General features: G+C 52.6%; 7 protein-coding genes across 7 annotated transcripts; 3 read left to right on the top strand and 4 right to left on the bottom strand.

Annotated features, from left to right (window-relative positions):
- Positions 1-982: 982 nt before the first annotated feature.
- On the bottom strand, positions 983-2203 carry PG994_009104 (uncharacterized protein; the record flags this gene model as incomplete). Its single annotated transcript, XM_066860513.1, has 1 exon — positions 983-2203. One exon carries the CDS (start codon positions 2201-2203, stop codon positions 983-985), a length of 1221 nt encoding a protein of 406 aa, XP_066714102.1.
- Positions 2204-2858: 655 nt separating this feature from the next.
- On the top strand, positions 2859-3076 carry PG994_009103 (uncharacterized protein; the record flags this gene model as incomplete). Its single annotated transcript, XM_066860512.1, has 2 exons — positions 2859-3044; positions 3065-3076. The coding sequence occupies 2 exons, from the start codon at positions 2859-2861 to the stop codon at positions 3074-3076; spliced, it is 198 nt and encodes a 65-aa protein (XP_066714101.1).
- Positions 3077-5619: 2543 nt separating this feature from the next.
- On the bottom strand, positions 5620-7000 carry PG994_009102 (uncharacterized protein; the record flags this gene model as incomplete). Its single annotated transcript, XM_066860511.1, has 2 exons — positions 5620-6849; positions 6914-7000. The coding sequence occupies 2 exons, from the start codon at positions 6998-7000 to the stop codon at positions 5620-5622; spliced, it is 1317 nt and encodes a 438-aa protein (XP_066714100.1).
- A 1173-nt stretch (positions 7001-8173) lies between these two features.
- On the bottom strand, positions 8174-9603 carry PG994_009101 (uncharacterized protein; the record flags this gene model as incomplete). Its single annotated transcript, XM_066860510.1, has 2 exons — positions 8174-9171; positions 9267-9603. The coding sequence occupies 2 exons, from the start codon at positions 9601-9603 to the stop codon at positions 8174-8176; spliced, it is 1335 nt and encodes a 444-aa protein (XP_066714099.1).
- A 4129-nt stretch (positions 9604-13732) lies between these two features.
- Positions 13733-14745, top strand: PG994_009100 (uncharacterized protein; the record flags this gene model as incomplete). Its single annotated transcript, XM_066860509.1, has 2 exons — positions 13733-13967; positions 14033-14745. 2 exons carry the CDS (start codon positions 13733-13735, stop codon positions 14743-14745), a joined length of 948 nt encoding a protein of 315 aa, XP_066714098.1.
- A 446-nt stretch (positions 14746-15191) lies between these two features.
- On the top strand, positions 15192-17207 carry PG994_009099 (uncharacterized protein; the record flags this gene model as incomplete). Its single annotated transcript, XM_066860508.1, has 4 exons — positions 15192-15383; positions 15416-15945; positions 16005-16404; positions 16458-17207. 4 exons carry the CDS (start codon positions 15192-15194, stop codon positions 17205-17207), a joined length of 1872 nt encoding a protein of 623 aa, XP_066714097.1.
- A 716-nt stretch (positions 17208-17923) lies between these two features.
- PG994_009098 (uncharacterized protein) lies at positions 17924-22530 on the bottom strand (the record flags this gene model as incomplete). Its single annotated transcript, XM_066860507.1, has 5 exons — positions 17924-19241; positions 19303-19907; positions 20044-20269; positions 20320-21918; positions 22046-22530. 5 exons carry the CDS (start codon positions 22528-22530, stop codon positions 17924-17926), a joined length of 4233 nt encoding a protein of 1410 aa, XP_066714096.1.
- Between the last annotated feature and the right edge of the window lie 802 nt (positions 22531-23332).

Genomic DNA, 23332 nt, shown 5'->3' with positions numbered 1-23332 from the left:
CACCTTTCCATCACGGTTAATGTTTGGGGTTTTCTGGTTTCTTTCAGATTCTATGTGCATTTGGTGAGGTGTGGAGTGGATTGTGGTTGACTATAACAATATCAGGACTGGTTATTTTGCAGCTACCGGACGCTTTCTGTCCAGACCGCAACACAGAAACTTAGGAGATAGGATAAGATTGGGAAATGGGAAGAAGGGCGATTCACATACGGGAGATTAGGCGTTTATCCCCAGGGGAAGCTGTCATGGCTGGTTTTTATTTTCTCAATCGATACCCCTGCAAATTACACCTATTATCCCCCTATTAATCTAGTATGCACACAATACACCCTCTGACAGACGACATGAAGGCAATAGATAACATGGCCACTGCTCTTGACGATTAAACTGTCACTATTCTCCTTTTGATATAGAAGAGGCGTGCCATTGTAGGACTCGTACTTGACAAATCACAAATGGCTCGAAAGGCCTTGTTGCAACGGCCGAAACAGACTTGAGAAAGTCAATACGCTAAACTATCGTATCTATTCTCGCTACAAGAGTAGGCGTTGATTGATATGTGGCCGCAAGGTGCCACCGGCGTCCACATCGTCGTAGAACCACATCTATCTACCGTGCCGGAAGACAGGCGCTAAAACCACGAGCTGCTGTGCAAACCTCGCCAGCTAGATGAACCTCGGCTTTTGCTAGTGCAACATGCTATGCTATGCCATTACCATGGCGCATGTTCAGAAAGCCAGATCCATACCTAAAACGCCAATAAAATGCAACCAAGCCCTCGGGGTATTCCTTGTGTGAAATTCGTCAACATGGGCCGTCCAGTCGTAACCACGGATTTGAGTAGTGTCCGTTTCATTATAAGCACAATGGTGTTCTGAGTCGAGCTTTCGTACGTAATCAGAAGGAGTTGGGAGTTTGGTGGTCAACTTCGTTTCATCGAATCACACCCCAGTCGGCTAGCCGTCCTCCGCTGCTGTCGTTCTCATCCCTGGCCCCCGGCCTCCTTCCAAATATGGACCAGAATCGTAATGTCTCGTCTCCAGCTCCAGTAACCACAGTGCGGCCGTCTGGGCTCATCGCCAGTAGAGCACACGATAGTGTGGCCTGTGAGACTGACAACCTGTGTCATAGATGGGTATTTCCAGACCACAATCTGGTTCTGGCTGTAGCCATGTGTCGAGACGATCTCGTTGGAGTTCTTGGACCATGCAATGTTGCAAACTTGGCTGCCCGTATCGACTTCGTTGATGACAGTCCCTCGTACTGTGTCGTGGAATATGATTCTCCTGTCAGCGGTACCGCCGCCGGACGCAAGAAGGCCTCTTTGATGTGGCGACCAGGCAATCGCCTTTACCGCAGCCGTGTGGTCCGAGAACTTCCATAATGGTGTGTCGGTGAGCTTATCCCAGACCATTAGCTTGTTGTCGTTGCCACCACTGGCAAGCTGCCCATCGTCACAGTTCCACTTAAGCCCACAAACCTCCTGCTTGTGGCCAACTAGCTTCTTCATCCATTGGTCGGGCGCCCGGACATCGCGATGATAGATTAGACGGTCTCTTGACCCCGACGTCAGAACGTGAAAATTCCACGCCAAAGAACCGACTCGGGCAGTGTGTCCAGTCATGGTTCTTAACCTCCTCGTCTTCTCGGCATCCCAGATCTGGACCAGACCCTTCCCTGTACCAATAGCAAGATGTGTTCCCTTCTGGATCCACGACACACTGGTAACTGTGTCGTCTTCTAATGTGCAGAGCTTGTTGACTCTACTCGTTTGGGCATTCCACATGTACACACTGGAGCCTAGTCCCACACCAAGGACGTTTGCACTTCCCCAATCCACCAGATTCAAATAAAAGTCGTCGGCTAGATCGGGTGCATCTAGGACCTTGTATGGGACTTTCGAGACGGCGCGAGGCTGCCGCCGAGGGCTAAGGAGCATCTGTTGACTGCCGAAGCGGACTGGTGACAAACTGTAGATCTCGGACCTGGTGTCCATATTGGGACCATGCCGACTTTGAGGTGTACGTGAAGGCGTGGGATGGCCGGCGATATTAGTGTGGTGTCGAGGCGACATGTATGAGAATAAATTTTTATGTGGCGTGGAAGGGGTGAAGGTGGAAGGTAAAGAGGGGAGGAGGCACATTAGGTGGAGTGTGCGACCTTGTAGGGTCGTGTACTCGCGTAGAGTGGTTGGAGGAAGCATGGTTACCCTCTGGAGACAGTGTGGGCGGTGATGCCTGGGGTATTGTGTTCTCGAACAGTTCTGATCTGAGCAAAGTAGAGAATGTCCGGTTGGCTTCCTCCGCTGGTAGATATTAGTCTCGAGAAGGATCACATGGAATTGGGAATTCACGTACTCCTTTGGAAATGAAGCTCGCTGTGGGGTGTTCGCTTCTTTTGCCTCGAGGGTGTCGCGGGAGAGCCTTCATCATGGAGCAAACTGAAGCTCGCTTGCAAGTCCTGCCCTGACCTTGAGGGGATGAATCTGGAATCGGATCAGCCCTGATACATGGATCCTTGCTAAAGATTAACAAACCTGTCGCCATTGATCCTTTGCCGCTTCCTGCTAGGGCTAGCAGCAGGGGCGCTGTCTCTTCGGTCGCCGAAATTCTCTTGACAACGCCCTTGACAAGATCTCTGGATCTAAGCCGCTGATGCTCCCATCGCGACGCATGTGTCGAGAAAACCTTGTATTGGCAATATCCCCATTTGGCTTTGCTTCCAAGCGACCGCGCTCCGAGGGAGGCGGCGGCGTTGACATGCGCGCAGGCGTGGATCGGGCGGGGCTATTGGTGTCGTGAGCTGATCGCTTGGCCGGCAGCGCCGTCATCGCCGCCGCCAGCTCCGATTCTAACGTCATGCTCGATTTCGCTCTCAACCGGGATCGCAATCGACCTAAGCCGACAAGGCAGCACTGCGGTGGTGATGACGATGTTATGGGACGTAAAGTTGCCGATGTTGGTGGAGCAACGCAGGTCCCCTGGGGCAAGGCGCTTGGCAATAGCGTTGTTGAAATCGAGTTAGGTGGCGCTTATCGGGTCGAGGTAAGTATGATCTGAAGCAGCTCGAGGGTTGAGGAGTTGAAGAGTGGCTGGCGGTCGGTACGTAGATCCCAAATTGCAGGAAGACCTTCATAAACCTCTGTCGTGTGTTTTACTCCTGCTTGTCTCCCTAATTGAAGATGCCCCTCCTACTGGCGGTTCTTCGATCGCATGCTCTTGGAGATTGACCGGGATTGTTGCGAATGATGCGGTATGCAATATTGGAACGGTCCAATGTTGACGTAGGCAATTGACGGCAGGTTCGATTGAGCGATCGCCAATGGTAGGCTGATTATTGTCGAGGCGGATAGGCAGGTCGCCGACGGTCCCAAACGGTATTGTTGTTTGGTGGAGAATAGTGTCGCTGTGGGAATGGAAGTTGACCAGGTCTGAAATGTTTCAAAGCGGTAATAGGTAACGTAGGATTCGACTTGGATGCGACATATAGGATGATCTGCTCCAACAGATATGGGGAGGTAGAGAGAGGGAGAAAGAATTAAAAAAAGAGGGAGGGGTGAGAGAAAGAAGAATTGTGAGGTGAGGTTGAGGTTGGGTTTGGCGTATGAAGGTAGAAGGTTGAATGAATGCTTGGACGGACTTGGAGATGGCTGCTCGAGTGGTGGAGGTAAGTTTCCCAGGTTCACAGTTGATTGCTGGAGTTCGCTGGGTTGGCTGCTGTGCTGTGCTCACTGCTGGGGTGTGCTAGAGCTGCTCTTTCTCTTTCTCCCTCACCTTCACTCACGTTTGGGCTGTTGCTCTAGTGCATTCCACCCAATCAAAAGACAATGGGCAGTCGCGGGAGCACGGGCACTTGGCAAGGTGCATCCCCATTAGCCCAACAGGGAAACAGTACATAACTCTCTTCTTCTCTCCCCCCCCTCACACCAGACGCTTAATGCGCCCGTCTACCGCGACGCGCCTGTCTTGTTCTTGTTATTGGTTTCTATCAAGCCATGCACACTACCACTGTTTATCACCCCCCCCCCCTTTATGGAGACCTCAGGTGTTCAGGTGTTTCTTTTTCTCACACGACCCGATACGTAGCTTTGCATTACTGCAGTCTTGAGAACAACAATTGCTGTCTTGTGTGTCCTTGCAAGATTGCTCATTGCTGATTGCACTCGTGTTTACCTTGACTGGCATTCACCCCCCTTTGTGATGCTTTGTGGGTGATTGTCGAACAACAGTCCCATGGGCAAACTCCCTGTCTTTCAAGTCATCGTTATGTCTAGGGTGCACTACGGTAGTCTGAACGCGTCCGGCGAGCAATGTGTCTCCCTTTAGGTGGCTGGGAAATATGGGCGCGTCATAAGCCTATTGTAAGTACATGGGGTCACATCCTCGCGAAATACCTAACATTCTTCCTCCCATTTTGCTAGTATATCATATCCCGTGGCTGGGGTCGTCCTATTGGCCCCGTCTAGGCATGTTTATAGTACGAATGCGCGTGACTAATGCACACGTGCATCTACATACATGCTGGGCTCCTCTCAGTTGGTATAACGCATATGTATTCGTGAGACCTACATCGACTGTCATTTGCGCTATAGCTCTTGTGTTCTTACTATAGAAGCCTAGCCTGGTTGGACAGTGGCGCAAATAAAGATTGCCCAAAAGGCATCAGCTAGTGTTTATGAGATTCTTATAAATTTAAAATAAGTAGGCAGGATATACAACGAGCCTTTCAATTCTCTAGGCTCTGCCAAAACAGATGGGTTGTCTTTCGACTCGCAAGCGACGTGTATCGTGTATCGCGATGAAGCTGTCGCGCTGCTTGCTGTTGTTTATTTATGATGGTCTGATGTTTGTTAGTCCGAGGGGAGGGGGAATCCACACGCGACTGTGCACGTCCTTACTGGCCCGTCGCTGCTCTTTGCCCACCCCTGGCTGGCCATTGTTTCGGGTCGGCCCCGGACTGGGCCGCAGCAACTCTACTAGCCCTTGATGACTGGCCGTTCTACTGCTGAACAATGAAACTCCTGCAGCATTGATTAACCTTAGAGAGGCACATATTCAGGTGGGTCTGGAGCACCTCCGTCATTGTCGTTATATCTGCCGTTTCCCCAATAAGCCATGATTACAACTGGCATATTGATAGAGCCCCCTTGATCAGTAGCCATAGATCTGATAATGCAGGACCACTTTGCGACGCCGTTTGTTACTAGTGCTTAATGAAAAGGTGCGTAAAAACATGACAGCTGTGCAGAAAGCTGTGGTCTATAGGACACCTGTACCACTTGTGTATGCAACGATTGCTATGTGTTCTTGGCATTCCTGGGGCTTGACGTATCTGCAATGCTGATACCGGCTAATCTATCTGCTAGGTAAAGTAGGGATAAGTGCTGCTCTACTAAGTCAACCTCGAAGTGAACGAAGCCTGCCAACTCTGATGTAGGACGCTAAGCCCGATGCTATTTGTCCACTCTCAAATGCACCGTTGCCAGAATGTTATTACTATGCCACATGAAGACCACAATATTGAGCGGTAAAATAGGGAGAAAGTTGTTCTCCAGGATTGCGGTGTATTGCCACGTCGAGTGCCTTTGCCTCAACTGAACCGCCATCACTTCCTGGACTCCTAATCAAACAAATCGCCTGCCTTCTGCCGCCGCCGTGTCCGCCCCTCAAGTCTGTCTGAGAATAGCTCTTTGCCGGCATTGCTGCCAAACTTATCTGGAAATAATTCCTTGGCTGTCTTGCTTGTACCTTTAATTGCAAAGCCTTGATCAGAACCTCGCTGATTGGCGGCACCCCGGATGTTGATTCCAGATCTGGCAATAGGGTCGGTAATCCTGTCTGCGAGCCGCCCACTGGGAACCGTCACCCTGTCCTCCAGCCTCTTGCTTCGAGGCTGAGGCTCGTCGTCTTTGTTATCGTAAAGAGGAAGAGCGAAGCGACTCGACAAATATGACGATGTGGCATCTGCGTCCTCCAGCCTGTTGCTCTCCGAGAACAAAGTTTTTTCCGGAAACAGTTCCTTGCTCTTGTCCTCGCGAGAAAGGCGCTCCTTGATGGCCTTGGCGCCTCGGCGGTTCTTCCGGGCAGCTTCATCTGCTGAACGAGCGTGCATGTCCAAATCGTCATCACGGTCGCGCATGGGAGACGCGGACCGGTCCCTTCGTGAGCCACCTCTTCCGCTAGTTCCTTCCGGAAAGAGCTCCTTAGAGCGGTTGCTTTCGCGGTATGATGATCTCCGGTTGCCATCTTCGTTTGGTGTGCGCGAACGTCGATGTCGTGTCTGTGGGGTCGCAGAGCGAACAGTAGGTACGTCTGCATCATCATCGTACATGTTCGCACTATATTGCTGCCTTTGCTCGTCATCGTACGAGCGCCGCCTGGGACGACGGCCGTACCCCTCACTATCCCGATCTCGATATCGCTTCCGGGTTTCCGGGTCATATTCGGGGTTCAGGAGGTAGAATCGGCTTCTCTGGGCTGCTCCAACCTGCTTTTTATCCGAAGCAACTGCGAGTCGTATTTGTAGCGCGACTTCGATCCTCTTGGAAAATCCCTTCGCAGGAAGTAATTCCAGAAGAGGCAGTTGTGTAACATCGCCGATCTCCACGGCCGCCAAAGCCACCAGCGCCCCTTGGGCAATAGCTTCCGAGGGAAATATCAGGTTGGCCGAAGAATCGTCAATCCATTCGATTCTTTCGAACCTGCTGTCGGGATAATGTTCGGCGACGTATGCCTTGACCTCTTCTGTATTGAGGACGTCGAGTCCACGGATGTGGATCTTGTTGGGAAGCAGGGTCTGCGATTCTGGTACTTCGTTTGTAGTGGACGTGTCCACGACTTCGCCAGGCGACTAAATACACGATTTTGGTCAGGATAGTAAAGACAGCTAAGGTGCAATGCGATCTGGTACTTACTGGGGTGTCTTGAGGTTGAGTGGCGGTGATGGGCTCATCAGCGACAAAATCCACATCCATCTCGATGTCCAAATCCATGGCGTCCATTGTTGCGACTTTGTTTCGGCGGCCTGTAGAGTACTATGGTGAAGGAGGATTGTCGTTGTATGTAGGAAGGTGCGTTGCGCTGATTGATCGAGGCGCGGGAACGGCGTGGGGTGTAGACAAGGTCGTACGTAGCATGCAGCCGGCACGGCAGGTGATTCTTGGGTGCGATGATCTGCGGCGACCTATGTCATGCTGAGATCCCCGTCGAAAATGGCAGCCAACCCCAGGCGAAAAGGTACTGGCGAGTTGCGCTACAACGTGACGATGGGTGCTCAAGTAATGAATAGATTCGGTAGGGTGAGGCAGTAGCTGTCGTCTTTCCGCGGGTTTGGCACCAGGCTGAGTGCAGTAGCAGTTTGCGACAAAGATCCTACCAGCTGGGGTCTAGAGGGTATGCAGATAAAGAATAAGTGAGATGTTTGGCGGCGATAATGTATATGGAAAGCATGGAAGAAGGAAGGCTGAAGCAATCGTCAATGCTAAGAGCAGAGCATTGAATTGAACTACATAAGAGCTTTACTTTCCTTGTTATCCATATCGCATCGTACCCGTACCGGGCGTAGCTCTTTCACCGTCTCCCTGATACGTTGCTAAAATGGACCTATGCACTAACCGACTAGATTGCCGTCTGGTACGTACTGCCCAGTAATATATAAATGGAAGTGAGCGGGAGCATCCGCCATTAGACCGTTCATGTCGGTATTGATCGACTCTCTCTCTTTACAACATGACACCAGTGGCTTGCATGGCCCAAAGGAATCAATGTGTTATGTATTATTTTTTCAAGAAGGCTCGTACCTGGTTGGTGTATAATTCTATGTACTTTTGGGAGGGACATACATTTATATACCTACGTACGTAATCATATCCGAAGTCTTTTGAAGTTACTGGCTCGTGTGTCTCACCGATCCCTTGACACGTCAGACAATTCGGATATCATGGTTTCTTTTTCTTTTCCCTTTTTTGGACATGTCTTCCTCTTTCATACTTGATATGGCCTGTTGATTAATCCCAAAGGAAAGAAGGAGCAAGGCTCGTCAAAACGGAGCATCTTTCCTGGTATCTTTACGCCCGCTTCCAGAAACGCCATCTGATCTCTATCCTGTACATTGGTCCTTGGATCATTTCACCTAATCTAACCCGTCCTGCCATGTTAAAACTGATAAAATTATTCTAGACCGTCTCCACTTGTCTGCGTATCTCTACCGGAACCGTGATGCACGTGGTTCGGGCGACTTTGGGCCGTGACCCCTCGGATTCCAAGACCCCCGAGCCGGAGCTGAAGCTTGGCGTCCGTGACATCTCCGAGGCGGCCCTTTTCAGAGTAGGTAGCGTAGGCAAGATATCGCCGGCGGAAGGCCGGCCTTTCTCTTCGCCGTCTTCGAAACGGTCATCCGGGTCGAGGAAATAATCGTACGCCCAGCTTTCCTCGAGCCCCTCCAGATAACATGGCTGCCGGCGCAGGAAGTGCCAAGAAATGCTGTCCGATGCCATGGCAATGTACAGAGAGTCCAGTCTCCCGTTGGGGCCGCACACGGCGCAGTGTGTGCGAGAAAGTCGATGTCGTACTTCTCGCCAACAAGGGATGGGTCGAGAAGGACGCAACATGGGTAACCCTTGCAGACTTTCTGCGTCGCAAAGTCGTGCTTGGAGAGGTACCCACGTCCTTCCCTTGAGGAGATCGCCGAATGCTCTCGATATCGTCTTGATGAAAGATTCACTATCCGTTCCCGGCACGGCGATCATCTGGTGAAGGCCACGTGATAAACATCGCTTGTATGCCGTGGTGTCCTTCTCAAACGGAAACGGCTGTGATGAAGACGGCAACAACGATACGTGGACTGTCCATGGTGCTGCAGGTGTCTGCTCATGAGGCTGCCTGCTACGTCGGCGATCCAAAGGGGCAGAGGACATACTGCTGCTCAGTGACGCCAGCTGTGGGTTCGACTGATCCGTTTCTACAGGTTCGTTGGAGCCGCGACAACGGGCATCGTCTTCATTATCATATGAAGCTTCTAGGCGATCGACACGCTCTTCTAGTTCGATCGCTGCATCGTCGGTCTCCATGAGACGACCTCCGATCCTCTGGATCTCAGCGCTGTGCTTGAGGAGTTGCCCGTCATGTTCGGCCAAGCGGTCGTTTGACGCCGCCTCGCGCTTCGCAAGCTGATCTACAGTCTGCCAGACACGAGAGATTTGGTTATAGAGACCACGGCTCTCATGAGCGATCTCGTCCTTGCTTTTTTCAAACTGCTCCTGAGCTGACCCAACCGCTTGAGCGTGTCCCCCAAAGCACTGCCAAGGCCTCCCTGGGTCTCCCGGTCGAGTTGCTCTTCCAAGATCCGAATGCGATTTGAAAGCTGTTGCACAAGTGTCTTGTCCACCGGGTGTTCGGCCTCCTTGATGTGATAGCACGACAGGTGTCCACACTCGCACATCACGGATGGGAGGGCGCGGTTCAATGTGAAGCCAACGCATGCGCATCGATGGCCTTTTATTTCTGGATTCAGCAGAATGTACCGACACTGGCCGCTGGGAAATTGAGCTTCGTCGGCCTGTGTCGATAACCCCTGTACTGGGGACGGCGAGGTTGGTGCAGACATAATTGTATGCCTGTGTTGAAGGCCCCGTCATGCGAGCTCCCAAGTGGGAGAGCTTGAAAGTGATGTTGTCCCACTCCGATTCAATTCGATATCAAAGGCCTGGCTCACAAGGATGTAGTATTATTGATCATGGTACGGCAACGACAAGGCAAGAGCGACGCGATAAACGTCGTCCATGGAATGGTCCGTGAGAGTGCTAATGGTAGCAATGGCCCCGATGAAGCCCCTGTGTGTAGTACCTAAGATTTGTATGGGATGTTTTTACGAGAAAGGGGATGAGGAGGAGTGAAAAGGGTAGAGGTTGAAAGAGGGTGTCTCGATTGAGCTGTTGCCTCGGTATTATCGCTCCAGCGCCCAAAGATTGTTATCAACAGGTAAATGACAGATCACTTCCCGTCGCTATATTACGTCTTTGCTGCTTGAAATGGGCAATAGGTACCAGTGAGCAGGTAGTAGAGCTAGATTTGACGTACAAGGGCGAGAGGGAGAGGGTAACCAATGGCTCTTACAGGCTTGCAGGGCAGGGGCGGGAAGGTTGTGCGGACTTTTAAACACAGTCTCGCCCGCCAAAGAAGCATGCGTATTTGACCCGCACCAGTAACAACCGATAGGCTGGACGGTGCCGAAAGACTCATTGATATCATAAAACCAAGAGACGAACAGGGGTTGGAACGAAATCATGAGGGGTGGAGGGCCTGCGCGTAGCAGTCGCAACAGCTACTCGCAAGGGAAGAAGACCGCTGGATGGATGTACATATATGCAGGTAAATAAGGGGGACGGGGCCCAGGTACAGGAAGTCCCAAAAGCGGCACAAGAAAAGCTGCAGCTCGTCCGTCAGGTTCGAGTTGCCTCTCCAGACAAACCAAGTTGGTCCTACCTTAGTACCTCCTGAGTAGGTAAGTAGGCCTCAAAGTTGGGATTTGATGGAAGCGAAGCGGGCGGATGTGGGTGCTTCCCCTCAAGACAACAACAAAAGTCCGCATGCGACTTTATCAGAGAAGGAGTGAGCCATGGGAAAAGCACAGGATAGCCACATGGGTTCCCGCGGTCGTTGACAGGACGAAATAACCCAGAGTGTGGGGGTACATCGACCACGGTAGATAAGGACAAGACATCTGGTTCGTCCTGATTCGTCGGCTGGGGGATCCCACCCTCCCCAGCCGAGCGCGGGCAAATTTGGGCGGCAGAACTGGCCCGGAGCAGCAGAATCGAACTGAGTTACATGGACTGGATGCAACCTAGGTAGCAGCAGGTGCATCAACCGGATGTATTAAACTGCAGGCCTGCATCTGGATGTTAATCATCAAAGCGTTCGAATGAGATGCTTTCGGCGTGGTCGGGTCGGAGCCTGATGGGACGTGAGGGAAGATGCGCTGTTGAACTGCCAAGTGTTGGGGGGTATGTACGAAATATTGGAGTCAGCATGTGCTTACAACTTATTAGGTAGTAGGTATACATGGGCACAGCATTGTTGCATGATGAAACCAACTGTTGGAACATACGTCGGGGGTAGGCAGCCCAGCCTCGACAGAAGCTGGCTTCGTGCAGATAAACAAACGGCCGAGATGCTTACCACAGTGAATGCGATGTCGGGGGTGTAAGTCCTGAACGACTAAGCCAGGCTGACTGGATGGCGGGCTAATATCATCACCACATTATAGAGGAGTCCGAAATGCGAATCGCTTCCACTTCTCATCAAATGCCTGTGTATTGCTTGCCCTGCCTGCACGCCTATCTTGTCACTAAACCAGCCGACAAACGTGTATTTCCCCAATGCATTGGTGCATCGATGCTGCATGCGAAAATACGGCATTAATCAGGAGATGGCAGGAACGACACTTGGCACGGGATGATGTCAAGGCTACAAGGCTACAACGTTCTCTCCCGTTCGCCGAGTTGCATCTGCGATAACCTAGAAATAATACCCGGCCTGTGAAAACAGGTACAAGTATATGTGTATACAATGCGTCAACAATAAGTAAGAAAAGGGATGCTCGGATTAAGTGGCAAACGCGGTTGCCAAGGCGACCCCAGACCGGCCGGTTGACTGGAATCCCTTTCTGTCTGCCGTTCCCTGCGACCTCCAAAGTTAGCACTTGCAAATGCTGCTGGTGGTCGCCATATCAGGCGAATATGGTGTCAGCATTGATCGTCCATGCAACGGCTTACTGTCCACCTTATGCTGTAAGACGGGTACAATTCAAAGACCACGAAACTGGGCTGGAAAATAGAGATGTGACAGGTACATCCGTGATCCCGGATCCCCCTCCCATCCATGAACGGTATCAGCCACCACCACAGCATGCGGCAAGACAAGAAGGGTTTTGATATCGAAAATGGGATTTTCCATGCTGTGCTACGCACGCCTGCACGGCTGTCCCTTATCTACATGATTGCCCTATGCCTTATACATGTATGCAGGTAAGACTCCTGTCTCGAAAGGTCAGCCGATCCCATGTATACTGGCGTTTGTTGGCAGCCAATGGTGCGAGGTTATCGGCCGGTTGCAGATTTCGATATCAAAACCAGCCCAAGATTACGAGAGGAGGGAGATATTGCACATGTCCCTTGGGGTTTGGGTTGAAAAGCAAACATCTCAGATAAGAGTGAGAGAGTGACATGCTTGGACATATGTGGTAGATCGTTCCGAAATTGGCGATGGAGCAGTGTCCCCAGGTTGAAGTCCTGAGGGCATACGTTTTATTTCCATCATGGTCTTACTTGCTTGGACATATTGCATATTGCTTGCAGCTGAAGGGTGATTTCAGGCTCATCTTTACATGCCCGTTGTTGCTTTATCTGTAATAACTTGTTCAAATCGAGTCGGATTTGCACACCTACTGACAACCCCCACGTTTGATGTAACGCGGCTTGCAAACCTCACACAGATGACTGCATGTCCTACGTGCCGCGAAGAGGGCTCTGGCGCAGGCTATAACTTGCACTGCATAAAGGTACATGTAATATGCCACCACCCAGTGGTGGTGACAGCCAAAACAGTGCTGTCGGAACAGACCCATGGACAATCTATCAGTCCATGCTGCCAGGTTACATATCCGAGGGTGACTTGGTATCTGTATTAGGAGATGAAGACTGTATGGGAAGTTGCGGTGCATCGCGAGCTTTTGGGGAGATACCAGAGTTGTAGCATGGAGTGTCTGCTCGCAGGATGCCTGTAAGAGCACTATTATAATTAGCATGCCCAATATGATGTTTGCCGGCCTCCTTTATTGCTGATTTGGATAGTAAATTGTTGACTCTACTGGTAATACTCCACAGCCGCGCCTCTCCTTATACCTAGGCGTTGTAAAGGCACTGTCGCTACTAAATTACATGTATATGATAGCTACATGTTATACCAGAGCGCATTGCTCGAGGCCACCTATAAAGCCTAGGCTCTGTACGCTTACTCTGTTAGCACTTACCTATTGGTAAACGGTGCGACAGCGGGAAAACCCGGGGCTTGACCATATATTGTTGGAAAGGCTTCCCGTCCCCGTACAGCTGATTGTGCGGGTCAGTTCCCCACAGCACCTACTCTTCGTGACTAGGAGCCTCGGGGTGGCTTGACCGGAAGCCGGTTCCGTGCAGCTTTAGATCGACAGGGTAGTAGCCACGGAGCCGAAGAGTGGCTGTCTAGAATATCCCACGCCCTTCAAGACACGTAGAAACCGCATGTGATTGTTTCTAGCAGAAGGCAGTGGAGGGGCACATGCCGTGGATCTTTTGGATTTCAACCAAATCATCGTTGACGATTGAAAGCATCCATGCGAGCAAGGCGTGTGTCACGGCATTGCGAACCAGTACTCGTGCAGCTCGGAAACTTTGGCCTGCCCTTGCTTCCGCGGTGGAGGTGGGCAGGTGGGGTGGGTGAAGAGAGGTATGCAGGATAATGAAACTGATTGGCCGTTGCGACTTCAACGAGCAATGATGCGACGGCGGTTAATGAATGGCACGGCGGCTCTTGAAGAACCACGGGACAGACCCCGCACGCACCCAGTTAGTCATTACTCACTCATTAGTCAACACGAGAACTGGCATCAAGCCCTTTGGGGTTTCTATTTTTTCAGAATTTTTTATATTGTAAACATATCAGCACGAAACCGCCGTCACAGCAACTGATTCGCAATGGGCGGCTTTGGCACAAGCGTGTCGGCATTGCTCGACACTTATACGAGATGTCTCGGTCTGCTAAAGGCGTTCAAGGGGCACGACGGGTCCAACGACACATCGCCATATGACCCAGCCGTGAGCAAGGCTCATGCCCGTCTTCGAGGCTCCATTCGCTCGGACCGTTCTCAGATTCGCAAAGCGTACTCCTCCAAGTTCTCAAAACGCGGTAATAGGCTGCAGAGAGGCGACGGTGAGTATAAGCCAGGGGGTGGTTACCTGGATGGATCAGGGCGGCCTGCTAAGTCCAGTTACTAGCTCCCTCCAAAGCTGCCATCCGTCAAATTCTGGATAAGTTAAAGGCTGCCATCACAAACTTGCTCAGCATGGTGAAGACCCAGAAGCCGGTGCTTGACTACGAGTCGTTGATGTCCCTGTCAAACACTTCAAGAATTGATGCCATTCGGACAATGGAGCAACTATCACTACGCTTAAGTAGCTCGAGCAGTCTATTTCATGAACATCGGCGGCCGATTTCAGGGAGTTCGAGCAGCAGCAACAGCAGCAGGAGGAGGAGGAAGAAGGCTCGTCGGCAACCTTCTCGGGATACTGACAGTGACGTGTCTGGAGAAAGGTCGCGTAGCCGACGACACACCGTTGTAGCTTCAAGTGATGACGGGACGAAGGGCAAAACCCGGCGACAAAAAAGTCTTAGGAAGGCATCACAGGACTTTGGTACTCATCACAGTAAACATTCTAGGAGTCGCTCGAACCGCTCGAACAGGGAGGATCTGGAGGAGAGATACGACCAGCACCGGATATCCTACATGACGGTGTCTTCGGACAGCACTAAGCTGGGAGAGATAGCACACCGTCGATCTCGGATTGTTAATTCGTCGGATAGCAGCCAGGGCGATGGATATAATGTGCGACCCGTGTATCCATTGCATACGTATATGCCACCGGCACCGAAGGAAAAGCGCGGGTTTCTCAGACGGGTGTTTGGCGGCAAGACCAGACAAGACTACTGAGGCTGTCGGCCTGTACTCTTGTGACGGACGCCTATAATACTTTATGCTGGGGCTTGAGATAGTTGCAAGTAGAGAACACAGGCCTACAATCAGGTCAGATCAGGTGCACTAATTGATACGAGATAATGTGGGGGATGGGGAGGAGCTTAGGGGAGCCCCACCACGAGCAAGCATAATTGGATCGTGGAACTTTTATCGATTGAATTTCAAGGCTTGGCATCTAATATCTCACCCCTCGCCAATAAACGGGACCTTTGAGCAGTTGAGTGTTCTGAACGTATCCACCACATGATGTGCCTGTGTCCTGGCTAGCCATCTCCCCCATTCAACGAACGTCATGCGAAGCTGAGCTCCCGTTCACTTAGTTTGATTCTTGTCCATATCCCCATTGGAACCCATAGACGAATTCGAGCCACCTGTCGCGCGCACCCGATCCCCACCAGACAATGTCTGACCCCGCGGCGGCCCTCGCCTCGCTGCTACGGGCTGCCTCCATCCAAGACCACGATGAGGTCCTCCAAGCCGCCAACGCCGCCGTGAAAGCCAACAAGTCCGACTTGCAGGCACAGCACACCCGCCTTGTGGCCCTGCTAAAGCTTGACCGCTTCGACGATGCCCTGCGCGCCCTCGCCGAGGAGGCGACAGGCTGGAGAAGGAATGCTTGTTGGAGAAGGCCTACGCCCTCTACAAAACCGGCAAGCTGGACGACGCCGACAAGCTGATCAAGTCCACCGCCGAGCCCACACGAGCCCTCCGCCACCTCGCCGCCCAAGTCGCCTACCGTGCCGAGAAGTTCCAGGACGCTGCCGCCATCTACCGACTACTCCCCGATGAGGGCGAGGGCCGCGACGGCGAAGAGAACGACCTGAAGATCAACACGCTCGCCACGAGCGCACAGCTGGAATGGGAGGGCAAGGGACACCTCCTGAACGACGAGGAGAGAAAGCCCTCGAATGATGTCTTGGAAGCGTTTGAAACGGCTTACAACGCCGCTTGTGGTTGTGTGGCGCGAGGAGACCTTAGCAAAGCTTCCGTACTCTTGAAGCGCGCGAGAGATCTCTGCAATGCGAACGAGGACCTCACCGATGAAGAGAAAAAGGCCGAGCTGCTTCCTATCATGGTGCAGCACGCCTACGTTCTTACGCGACTGGGAAAGGAAGCCGAGGCCTTGGCGTTACAAAAATCCATCGTTGTGACAGAGTAGGTTATACGTGATGTGCGTGCGGGCTTTTGACCACCTGGGCTTACACAGTGTTTAGCATCCCGGAAGCGCCTACAAGGGTCGTCGCGCAAAACAATGCGATGGCGATCGGCTCGGAGGACCAGAACCCTTACCTTACCAGCCGCTTGATCGAAACGTCCACGAGTCTGTCTGGCAACGACAAAATGTTTGGATACCAGGCTGCTGTGCTGGGCCGCAACCGCTATGCGCTTGATCTGCAATCCCAAAAGTTCGCTGGTGTCGAGTCCGCAACTTCCAAGAAAATCTCAAGCGCGACCAGTCCGACGGCGTCAACCGAGATTGCTTCTCTTGGTGTCATCAGCGCTGCTGCGCATGCCCATATGCAGACGGGCAAGGATGCCATCCGAGAAATCCTTCCCATTTTGGAGAAGCGACCCACAGACATCGGTTTACTCCTGACCATCATTCAGCTTTACGTGCAGACCCAAAACCCGGACCTGCACTCAACCTCTTGCAAACCTTCTTGAAGCGCCTGGAGACGGCCACGACACCTGACCATGAAGATATTCTTTATGCGCCCGGCTTGGTAGCTGTGGCCGTGTCCCTGTACCGCTTGCAAGGCCGCCAGAGCTCAATACGAATAGAGCTCGCGAGAGCCTCGAAACATTGGCGGTCAAAAGCGGACGACTCCGCCATGCCTCTGCTGCGAGAGGCAGGCGTCGAGCTGCTAAAATCGTCCAGCGCCGAAGACCTGGCCTCGGCCGGCGCCACATTCGAGAACCTCGTATCCAATTCCCAGAACGACAAGGCCGCGATCGCCGGCCTGGTGGCGTCCTACGCGACCACGGACTACGCCAAGATCGAGCCCTACCTGCAGCATCTGACCGCCGTCGAGAGGCTCACGGCCGGCATCGACGCGCGTGCGCTCCTGGGCGCGGGCGTCGCCTCCGTGGCCACCACGACGGCCCCGCCCAACAAGAAGCGAGGCGCGGACGCGGACGCGGACCAGGCGTCCAAGCGGCGCAAGAAGAAGAAGAGGCTCCCCAAGAACTACGAGGAGGGCAAGCAGCCTGACCCCGAGCGCTGGCTGCCCCTACGCGACCGCAGCACGTATCGCCCCAAGGGCAAGAAGGGCAAGAAGCGCGCCCAGGAAGCCACCCAGGGCGGTACGGTCAAGGAAGAGGAGATGCTCGAGCTCGTCGGCGGAGCAGGCGCTGTCAAGGTTGAGAAGGCAAACCAGGGTGGCGGAAACAAGAAAAAGAAGAAGGGCAAGAAATGAGGCTAAATACTATACCGCTTACATGACCTTTAGCCGAGTAATAGTAAAGACGTATTATCCTCGGGGGAAGCCGTTGATATCCAGGCCTATACTACTTCGCCAAAGACTATGTATGAGTGGCTATTAGTCCTTAGATCTCGCACTGAATACATCTCAGTATATGACTTGGCTGAGAAGAAATTCGTTGGTTGTGGGTATGTCTATGATATGAACACTCTCATCCGCCGTGATACCCTTTAAGCGATTAGAGCAAGTAAAGTCTTGAGCTCATCATCAGAGAGATCTATGTACAATAAGTTATCAGAATGGATTCTCTGTCCCGGGAGTAATGCTCCCTCCCTCCCAAGAACCCCTATCCATTTCATGTATCCATCCGTCATCCATTTCGCCGTGATGAAGAAAGGAACGCCCTCGGCTGTTGCAGACATGGGGAAAACGGCTCGTTTCCCCTTTTCAATGTTCCTCTCTTTGGTCCCTCATGTAGAAAAGAAATACAAGCCCAAAAGATCGTGCCGAGCCTGTTGAAAAAGTCGAAGAAAAATAAGAAAGAACACGCCTGCCTGCTGATTGGAATGACTATTGCACTGATTTGGGCTTCCTATTTCTCTCCCTGGTTCCTCGCCCCTGACCCTTCCCTGTCGTACCGAAGGCCTAGGCTTGCCCTGCTGAGCGAAAGCATTGGCAAGACTAAAGTCTTCAGCTTCGTCATTATTTTCTTAAGCTCGGACCGCCTGTATGGGCGGACTAGGAAGTCGCTCAGCAGCACCGTTCTTGTCGCTCGTGCCTCCTTGCTTTTCCTCGTCCGTTTCGTCCACCGGCGAGCTAGGCGGTTCCGGCGTATAGAACTGGGCCTGCCTCGGCAGATTCATGTCGAGTCCGAGGCCCGCCTTCTCCGCCTCTCTTTCTTTTTCTTCATCCTCCTCCTCCTCGTCTGCCGATCCGTCCTCGACAGGGGGCAGCGGGCTACGGCGGCCTTCCGAAAAGCTAAGGGCCGCATCACTATCGTCGTCTGAGGGGACAGTCAGGCCACGATGCGTAGAGTACTTGCGGTGTAGCTCGCGGAACGAGCGGGCAGTGGCCGTGCTGGCACTAGCCGCCGATGATCGGCGCTCCTTTGCGCCGTGAACTGGCCCTTCTACCTCTATGATTGAATGAAAGTCATCGTCGACGCTGGCTGGTGACAAGATCGGATCGTCAATGACAGATTGCTTACGCTGGCGTATGCGGTCCTCTGATGTCATGTCCTGGAGACTTGAACCAAACTCGATGACTGACGCCTTCTTGCCATGCACCGTGAAACTTCCAGCTCTTGCCAGGATATCATCACGAGTGGTGTCATCTGCCAGGCCTCCGCTGGATGCCGAATCTTTCCCCTTCCGCCCTCGATGGTGTGAAAGATGGCCTGCACCCTCCCTGAGGGTACGCTGCAGACTACGACGAATCTTGCTGCGCTCGAGCTTATCCTTGTCAGCGACAGCTCCGCTGCTTCTTTTGGGTCGCTCAGGTGTGTCATCGGATGCCATAAGAGATGAAGTAGGGCGATGGTCTGGTGTATGTGAAGGCTCTATCTCAAGTAGACCGGCCTGTTCAAGTACGTGCCGTTCGCCTTCATCTTCTTCTGGGTGCTCTTCGTACTTCCTTCTCTCCCTATCTGCTGAAAGGTGAGATTGGATGCGAGTTGCCGAGGACCCAACCGCAAGGTGGGATGAAGTTGCACTCGATATGGAAGACTTCCTCATGCCCGGGCGTTCCGGGCTTAGGGTCACACCATCATGGGGTTGTTGTAGTTGCGGCATCGGTAGGCCCGAGGAGCTGGTTGGCGGTGTTTGGAAAATTTCGGTGATAGGGGATTCTGGCTCGATCGAGTTGTTTGCCTGAACAGGAATCTGAGGGGGGCCCGGAAGTTGAGGGCTTTGCTGCTGACTGAACTTGGAGCTGGCTCTAGACTTCTTATGGGAAAGGGCTGGTTGTTCTGCCGGTGTGGTCGATTCCACCATAAACTCGCTGAGGTCGCCATTGACATCCTTGTCTTCCCTGGAGGTCAAGTTGGAGAATGTCGCGATGGCACTTTAGCCTCCAGATCTCGGTACGAGACCACTTTAGCTTGGCTATTATCTTAGCCGCGCCACCCCGGACCTGGTCCCGGGTCTTTTCTTGTATCGGCGCCAGAATTAACAGATGGCGAGCATTTTGTAGCTGACTATCCAGATGCTTTTCTGCTGCCTGGAGTTTCTCCTCTGCCTCGGCGATTCGCTGTTCCATTACTTCCCGCCGAGCAACTAAAATGTCTTGAGCCATCTTTTGATCGATCCGGCTGCGGTTGATGCTGACTTCACCAGTAGGGGTTTGGATAACCTGGGTTACCTCACTGCTTTCGAGCCTCCGGATAGCACGCCGGCCTTGACCCTCATAGTTGCCGCCAATGAGCCCGCGCATACGCACACCCGACGTCCTAAACGCAGCTGCATAATTCAATTTTGCCAGCCAGTCATTCCTATCATCCTCGCTTTGAGCCAGTAGGATTTCCTCAAAGCCCCCGTGCCTCACATACACAAATGAATTCTTGTGTTTCTTGTAGGACATGTCCCACAGTGCCACAGCTCCGTCAGTTGACATCAAGGCATCGGGCTTAAATTGCTCGAGAGGCGGGTTGAATGTGAGAGGGCTCCCGTCGTGGCCAGACTTGAGATGAGTCTCGTACTGATGCATGAGATTTTTAATCCAAGCAGTGTTGCGAAAGAAATAAAGCTGGGCGCCTGTAAGGATTGCACCCCATTCTTGCCACGGCGACCGCGCCTTCTTTTTTCTTCTGATCTTTCCTCCATAATATACCGACCTTTGTGATTTTGATATCTACAATACCAGGATGGGCCTCCTGCGGGTTGGATAGAGTCTTCTCCGTCATGAAAGCGTCGGGCCTTGATCTAGCCGAGACAATCTGGAGCACACCCGTCCGGAAGAACGTCTTTTGGAGCTCTTTCACATTCAGGGTCTTTGCAGTTCCCAAATAGCTGAAATGCTCCTCAAGTGGGATTTGATCCTTGAGCGGGGCCGTAATGAATCTAGCTTTCCGTCCAGGATTATGGTGTAGGGATCGATAGGATCTTTCGACCGCTTAAGCGATTCTGGTGTACCGTTTGGAAACACCGCCGTCTTCTTCTTGCTGAGTTTGTGACCGAGGCGTTCCCCGTTGACATCAAAATCATCCTCAACATGGATGAAAGGGGTGTACGTAATATTATCGTAGAAACATTCCAAAACGTCATCGAAAATACCCTCCCCACGAGTATTCTTCAAGTAGTCTGGTTTCTGCATTTTGTACTTGTTGTTCTTGTTGAAAACATCCGTATGAAGGATGAGCAGTGAGAAGGCTATGAAGTATGCCTGATCAGGGGTGGAGTAGATCCCAGGATTGCACTCGTGGTAGCGATTCGCGAAAGCCTGAAGGAACCTGTCGATCTGTTGCGTCTCCTTGGGTAGCTCGGCTTCCATCAAGAGTTTTCGTATCGCTATATCCATTGGCTCTTCAAAGAAGCCGAAGGTACGCATATAACTCCGCAGAACCGCAGCTAGGAAAGGATCAGTCCCTTTGGATAAGGCAGCTGCAATGGTGCCGCGGCTGAGAACCTCCTCGAGGCGGTTTAAGTATTTAGCGGGTGTGTCGTCTTCACGACGTTCAGGCAGAACTACCGGTTCCTTCTCTCTTGTGAGCTGAAGCGAATTATTCTTGGAAGCGCTAGATCCTGGCGTCGCAGGAGTAAGAGCACCGTGACGTGGGTTGTCTGAATTCTGCCGTAGCCGACTGAGTCCTAACAAGTCTCCAAAGCTTTTGCGACCTGTCGAAGATGACGTGCGGGCTGTGCCGGAAAACTGGCGGTCTTCGACTGACGCTCTTCCTAGGGAGCTCATGGTGGAGGACCGACCCCGGAGGGTAAGATGAGTACGCGTGGGAGATGATTGTCCTGAATTCCGAGATCCTGGTCGAAACAGGGCAGTTGCCGGAGATGCTGACGGCTTGCCCAAGAATGTGGTGCTCTGCGAGGGCGAAGCAACGGGTGTAGCTGTCCTACTCCGGCCGCCGGTCGATGGGCGAGGGGCGTCGGCGCTGGTAGAATCACGCGGAGCTAAAGAGGAGCTAGAGGCCGTTGCTTGCAAAGCTGGTGTCTTGCCTTTCTGTGGCAGATGACCCATGGGAAACATGGGTTCGGGCTGCTTCTGCTTGCGACGTGGGAGGCGGAAGAACGTGGTAGTTGATGTAGTCTGAGTTGTCGTCGTTGTCGTCGTACTGCCATACACACCATGGTCACTGGCACTGCCTTCTGATCTCTCCGATTCCGAGAGTCGATTGACAGGTAGAGCCAATGCCGAACCATTTTCATCGCCGTAAGCAGGCGGTTCTGTTTGCGATAACGTTCGAGATGTCGTTGGCCGCTGCTGTGGTTCTTGAAAAGTCACCGTCTGTTTCCCGGGCGCATTGTCGTTTGAAGGCCTAGTCGATGACGGGCCTAGGTCGCTACCTCCAGCAGTACTTTTCCTCCTGTCCTTCTTCAATTTCGTGTTTAGCTTGGGATCCGGTTGCGATTGCGATGTCCGAGGAATTTCACCGGATCGTCGCATACGCATTGGTATCTTGAGGCGGGGCTTCTTCTGGTTCGCATCGGCCTCGACGATCGTTGGCGCTGTTGTGATAATAGCTGGAGCTAGCGCAGATCTGGGGTGTCAGCAAGCAATTTTGATCGGCAGCAGGTGGAAGGCGCTTCCGAATGTAAACAAATCGGTAGCGAAGAGGCAAGTCCGCGTGGCAGAGGGGCTAGGTCGTGAAGACAGGAAAGAATGACCTACGTCGTGGCATAGGGGGTGGCCTTTCAGCCTGCTGCTGCTGTTGTTGCTTAAGCCTTGTCGACAACTGAGAGTCCGAAGCATTGCGGAACCTCAACATGGAGAAGCGACGGTGTTTGGGTGTTTCCTCTTGTATAGGAGGCGATTCTGGTCGGCTGAAAGGGTCGTCTACACTGGGGCGGCCGGTCGAGGCCGACATGTCTGCAGACAACGCATTTGTTTCGGTGGAAGAGCCTTCACCGTTACCCGATGGATCGCGTTCTTCACTTGTTGCTTCCAGCGACGGCCGACCATTGAACTTGGAAGAGCCGGGTCGAAGAAGCGACTCGGCAAGGGACTTTCGCGGGGCAATGGATTGCCTGGATGGGAGGGTAGCAGCGCCTGAGACTGAGCCTGATCCTGAGCCAGTCCCTGGGTCGATGATGGTGTGTCGTCGCATGTCCGTTTCGCTGGCCATGACGCCGCGGCGCCGGAGGAACGGCATGGTAAAGCTCGCTCGGGGGTGAGATACCTAAAGTGATTAGGTTCTCGACATGGACCACTATACTGGTGTTGGTAGAATAAACGAGTGAACGGCGAGGAGCGTGGGCGAGGGACGGTGGCGGCGGCGACAACGGCGACGGTAACGACGGCAGCGAATTGGGATGTCTAAGGCTAGGGCAGAGCTGTTGGTGCCGATAGGCGGTTACGTCAGGTTCCTGAAATAATCAGGGAAGCCCATTGTCTTTGCCCACAATCACTCGCCTCAAGACTCAAGATGCCGGGGGTCCGAATATGGGGATACACGGGCGTTGCAGTGCAGTCGGATAACCTTATGGGATTTGGAAGGACTGCCGCAAGGTCGATGTGGGATGGTTGGTGGTGGTAGTAAGGTTTTACTGTCGCGTTGTAGACGCTGGCCTTGACGGCTTTAGTTTAACATGTATTGGCCTAGAAGGTAGACCAGGCACCGTTCTAGCAGTGGCTGGATCTGGTGAATGAGTCTCACTTCCGATGTTTCATCAGGTGGGAGTGGGAGGTAGCAGCTTTGCAGTGGCTGATTACAGAATCACGAATTGTTCCGGTGGGAAACTCATTTTAACCATTCATTTGCACGTACGAATACCAGTGCCAGCATGTATCCATCTCAAGTCGACAGTCCACAGTCTGGAGAGGTGGATGGGCATCTGCACTCTCTCCCTCTCCCACTCCCTCTCTCTCGCTCTCTCACATCAGCCCAGCCCAGCACCGCCAGTTGTCCAACTATCAATCCCCTACCCCCCTAGAGCACCCAGGTACCTTTCCTT

This window comes from Apiospora phragmitis, assembly GCF_038363925.1.
Source record: "Apiospora phragmitis strain CBS 135458 chromosome Unknown utg000008l:1.0-3514335.0:1.0-3519231.0, whole genome shotgun sequence".
Classification (NCBI taxonomy): Eukaryota; Fungi; Ascomycota; class Sordariomycetes; order Amphisphaeriales; family Apiosporaceae; genus Apiospora; species Apiospora phragmitis.
This window is presented reverse-complemented; position numbering and strand designations above follow the sequence as displayed.